The sequence below is a fragment of the Dermacentor silvarum genome, chromosome 8 (assembly GCF_013339745.2).
Source record: "Dermacentor silvarum isolate Dsil-2018 chromosome 8, BIME_Dsil_1.4, whole genome shotgun sequence".
NCBI classification, from domain to species: domain Eukaryota; kingdom Metazoa; phylum Arthropoda; class Arachnida; order Ixodida; family Ixodidae; genus Dermacentor; species Dermacentor silvarum.
Window position 1 is genome coordinate 28,965,201 of NC_051161.1, and position 5,481 is coordinate 28,970,681.

A 5,481-nucleotide genomic window follows, 5' to 3' on the forward strand; every position below is an offset into this window, starting at 1 on the left:
CTTCTCCGTTCGCCTTTTTTTTTTATCTAGCCGTAGACGTATAATCACTTAGCAAGCATCAACTACTATACGCTGACAACCATCTACTCCCGGTCGCAAAGAAACCCCGCGGTTACTGACTCGATCCGAAAAGTGTTCGCTGCGCGCCTTCCAAGAGCGACGAGCTGCTCCGGCGAACTTTGCCCACGATGCGTTGCATGGTCCGGGTTCCGGTGCCGGGCCGAGGGACCCGCCGCGTTCCGAGCTCGACAACGACGTGTGCCGGGTCCCAAATCCAATTGGGGGCTCGCGGTGCACGCGATGCGGCAACGACGCTGTGGCGGGGGGCACGGCGGAACCCAACAGCCGCCTGGGTCGCGCCCTAGGGGAGAGAGCGGCGCATGGACAGGAAGCGCGACACTTGCCCTTGCCGTAGCCGGTGGACTTCGGTCTGGTCATGGCTCCGCTTGCGAACGACCCGCCTATGGCGATGCGGATACGGTGCGGGCAGCCCCGAAACTTTTTCTTCCTCGCTTCCCGCGCAGGCACCGCTGGCGAAGAGGAGGAAGCATGAACGCTTACTTGCTTGCTTGTTCCTCAGCTTGTGGCGCATACCCACTACTGGGGATTCGCCAAGAAGCCGGCGGTTATCAGAATCAGAATCAAATTTTATTACTACATACGAAGTTATTGCAACGTGTAATATACAGGAGGAGGTCCAGGAGTCGGAGACTGAATTGGGACCTCCTGTACATGATATATACGAAAGGAAACAGTAAACTTAGTTAATCGCAGCGACAGTAATAAATACAACTATAAAAACAAAAGGATATAAACAAAAGGGTTAAAGTTTAAAGGGAAGGGGAGAGAGAAAAACGTAAACGATAAAGTAAATCAGGGTGAAGTATAACGCTTATGGTAATTAGGAAATACACCTGGCAGATACACCTGGCAGATACAGAAATACAAATAATTGTAATTACATATAAACGGCGATCTTTTTGTGTGGTGGAATTCGATTAATTTCGAACGCACAATCAGCGATTAAATGAGCTATCCAATTATTGATATCGAGGAATGAACGTGGGAGCCTTTTTGTGTCACAGAGATAGTCGCAAATGGCCACGCAGATGCTCTTGTGGCTAAAGCTGCTGCTGCTGCTGCCGGAAGTGGGCGAAGAGGAAGAACTGTATATACGGAGTGGGATGTTTACCAAGGGCTCAACGTGAACGTGTTGAGGCAACAACGACAACAATTAATTTACTATTCTCGGGTGCCTCGACTCGTGGGGCACAGCGATGGGTAAACTTGCACTGCAATTCAGGTCATTCTTTCAGGTTCTACGCTATATAAGTTTGCTAAATTCTGACCTGAATATGTTTATTTTTTGGTTTGCCATATTTAATTTTGGTTTGTGTTGTACTTATTTGTTCTGTTTTCCTTCATATTTATAAATATATGTACGACAAGTTCTGGTTATTTTGTTTCTAAACCATCTAATCTCAACTACTTTTTTTTTCTTTCATGCTATTTTAGTATATTGTTACGTAATATGACAGAAGGCGGGACTACTTACACTGTATTTACACTGCATGAGAGACACAGTAGCCAAGATGGTGGACAGCCACCAGCACCAGACAGAACCGTCTTCTTTGTCGTCTGCCCCAGGCAGAATGTCTGTCTCTGTTGTGGTAACTTCGTAGCAATATATTATTATTTTGGGGGCTACCCTAATCCTTGGCCAATCTTCCAAAGTGGGTATGTGCAATATACATCAGCCTATACATCTACATCGTCAACAAACTTGGGGAAACTGTTCGAGAGGGCACGCATGGTGGCGGTGCGTATGTGAAAGCATTTAATACGCGACGCCACCTTGGTATTTCCCCATCATCTGCAAACACACTTTGCTCTTAATCCGGACGCCAATGATCGCTGCAGATCCTATGTCTTGAAGGAAAGAAAAGAAACTGACTGATGAAGATCAAGAGACTTCGACGCAGTTCCACTGTCGGTGTCCCGGTTTCCGCAAGCCACGTCGTCCCAAGGCCAAGCATGTGTTTATGGGATTGTCGACTCATAAAGAGACACGCGGCCAACAGGTCGACCAGTCCTGCACTACACTACATGTATCCGATCGGAGGATACAGTGTTCTATGTATACGACTGGCTCCTAGCCTTCGCCGACGAGTCCAGTTCACTATTTTAACTGCGAGACCCTTACACGCACACCGGTACGACCGTCCTCAGGCATTCTGTCCACTCCCATGCCTGAATTACCTTCGACCCGAGCATAGGTCAAAGCGCCACTCTTTTCAGTGAAGACGTCACGTGGCGGGGAACGTTCAGTGTGTGTTGTTGGACTCCTGGGTGTGGCGAGAGAATAATCTTGATGTGCTTGATAAGACCCACTAGACACAACTAGTGTGCAAATCAGCTGCTGACCTGGATAGTTTCACACCTGTTAAAAATGAGGAGAAAGGGAAATGGGGGCTATTATGATGATCTATAGTGTTAAGCTTCCGTAGAAAGGCAAAAATGGAAGTCCGGTGAGGTCGGCCCGAGAGACATGATTGTGGCCTTTCGCTCCTCGTTAGGGTGAGGAGGAAACGGAACATAGAGAGAGGATGAGAGATGATGAAACACCACGATGAATCGAACATACAAGTCAAGTGCCTAGTTTACGCAATTTGGAGAATAATTTCATGCCACTACATGGTGCGTGCACTATGGAAGCACTGCATGCATGATATTTGCACACACCTCCCAAACCTCTACAGTAAAACCGCAACACTGATAATTGTGATCATATTGGATTTTTTTTTAGTTCAATGTCCGCCTAAATATAAGCATGTCAATGCCTTGGAACTCTATTCTCGTACAAGTGAGACCGCAGCAGTAGGGAATTGAACCCGCGGACTCGTACTTCTTGTTATTTATTTTTTTATTTGGTTTGCACACGTAAAAACAATCACAGAGAAGAGGCAGATAGCTAGCTGGTACGAGCCAGTATACAACAACAACAACAACAACAACAAGTCTTATCAACAAGATACTTATTTCATTACAACTCACTTTCCTCTATAACAATTTTCTCGCCGCCTGATTCATAGCCGATCCACCAGAGTGGGTTGCGCCATTTCATTAGGAAACAAGAAACAAGAGCCATGTTTTGAGGCAACAACAACAACAGCTGCCACCCGGAGGGGCACAACGCCTGCAGGCTTTGATGGAGTTGTTAGCAGAATGCCACATACACTCGACCGTCACGGAGGATAAGATGGAGAATATCATACGGGGACGAGTAAAATTGTGGTAGAGGAGACTGCTGTGGTACATACACGTTAAGTGCGGACCGCGTCGTGCTAGTTGTCGCACATTCGTATATTTTCTATGGTGGGTTTCTGGTATTCTTTAGAAGCATCTTGAAGCACAGCTGACCACAAAGAGCGTGAACTACTCCACTACGGCGTCCACAACAGCACAGCCATAGCCTCTGTGACATGACCAACAACTACGGCAAGAAAAATCTGTTTTCGAGGTGCCTTTGCCTTTTTAGTAACGTTGGCTGCTGAATCACCTCTGGATCGTGAGCCCGTATCCCAGCCTCATTTTATTGCGATAGCAATTATATGGACACCCCAGGCGTATTTCTGGCGTCGGTGTCGTCGTCGCCGTGAGGTTCCGCATAAAGTCCAAGGGCGATAAAATCGTCGCCGCGCGCCGTACGCTGCATGTGCGAGTGAAAGCGTGCGAGAGTGAGATCGCGGCTCAATCTCGCGCACGCAAGGCAGGAAAGCAGGAAGGAAGCGCGCCGCCTTTCGTCGGGCGCCATGTTCTGGGGGAGGGTAGGGACGGGGGGAGGGGCGCGTTCTACTCCGGGCGGCCAGGGCGCCGGCGCGCTGTATCTTGAAAGCCATTGCGACGGGGCTCAATACGCCGTGCGCTGTGTTTCCGCTGCTTAGCTCGCGTTGATGAGAGACGCAGCACGAAGGTCAATTCACTGGCTGCTGCAGCCGCGCTTCCTCACTCCAGCGTTCTGACAGCGAGTTTCCGCGGTCATCGAGCGAGATGTGTTCATGTTTACCTGTGCGCGCGTCACACCGTGCTCGTTAATTTAGTTAGTAAGCGAATGTTAAAACTTTACGCGGCCGATAAGACTACGATCCTTACTTAATATAGCTGTCTACTAATTTGCTATCGCAATCGATTCTACCCCTTCCGGGTAACACTGCGAAGCTTTCTTTTTTTTTTCACCAATACTTCAGAACGCCTCTTCGTTATCTCGACTGTTGAACAGTGGTCTGAGAGCTTCACCCACGACCGAGGTCGGCCGACGGGCAGCGCCCCGCTGCGATTTTGTACAGCAAAAGTTTCTCTCTCTCAGCCCGCCTTGAATCCCAGCAAATCCCAAAGGTGGACGTTTCCTACGGTTCTTGCTGGGTGAATGTCTTGGCATTCCATTGCGATGTGCTTCTGCTTCATCTGCGGGCTTTTTGCTGAACCAGACACGTGCCTCATGCTGTTGCGAATATTTGCTCCGGTATCTTTTTGTCCTCAGACAGCCAGCTCGGACCTGAATATCAAGGCACTACCGTCAGCGCTATTGTACAAACTTTCTCTTCTGTTTTCTTCCTGTATTTGTAAATCTCCACTGAGCGTCTTTTTTTTAAATCTTTTGCATCCAATTACCGACTCTGTTTTTATCAGTTTTTTAATGACTCCGGGTTGTCTATTTGCACTTTCAATTACCCTGCGATTATTATTATTATTATTATTATTATTATTATTATTATTATTATTATTATTATTATTATTATTATTATTATTATTATTTGATGGCATTCCACAAATAGTCCCCTAGCCTGCTTGATTTAATCAGGTATGGTATACATGTATTTTATATAGCATTTTGTATACATCTCCTTAGTTTTTTTTAATCTACCTTGTACCGCTACCTATGACTGTAAGAGATCCGGTCGTATGAATCTCTTCCCAGCTGTCCGCGTTACAGGCAGCTCCCTCTAGCGACATGTGTTGTAAACGCGTCGTACTATGTGACAGTATACAAGTGGGCGGGTCCTCTGCTTTCGTCGACGTTTACCTGTTAGTTGACTGACGCGTGTGTCGGTAATTCGCGTGCGCCGACTAACGGTCACATTTAGTGCACAACCCTCAAACATGTGCTTTAATGAATTCGAAGTAACTTATTGTTAGCTACGCGGAAGGCGTGCTTAAGGGAGTACTGCTCACTATACTGAGTGATTATTAATTAGCTTTTAATTTCTTCCTTCGAGTTGTGACTTAAAGCCTCTCGCTTTTTCGTATTGGGATAAAAGCAGACATGGTTAGCTCGTAAAGATTTATTCGCGCTTCTTCGGCGCCAAGCGAGCGTATTTGACTGGCTGACAGGTCAACGTATTGCTCTTTTCTTTCCTCAGCAGCTGCGAAAGGAGACCAGCATTTATCTTTCCTTGGTTGCTTCCAGAAGGTTCGAGGGGG

At 47.1% G+C, this 5,481-nt stretch overlaps 1 protein-coding gene across 4 annotated transcripts in view; it reads right to left on the reverse strand.

Moving 5' to 3' along the window:
• The window catches only part of LOC119460932 (uncharacterized), a 72,017-nt gene that overhangs the window by 45,115 nt on the left and 21,421 nt on the right, over positions 1 to 5,481 (reverse strand). For 3 of the 4 annotated variants that reach the window (XM_037722069.2, XM_049673255.1, XM_049673254.1), the window contains exon 1: positions 121 to 407. The exons of the other annotated variant lie outside the window; for it this stretch is intronic. In XM_037722069.2, coding sequence (XP_037577997.2) covers positions 121 to 199 — 79 coding nt within the window. In that variant the 5' untranslated portion in view covers positions 200 to 407. Of the gene's footprint in view, positions 1 to 120; positions 408 to 5,481 lie in introns of those variants that run through there. 4 annotated transcript variants of the gene reach the window in all.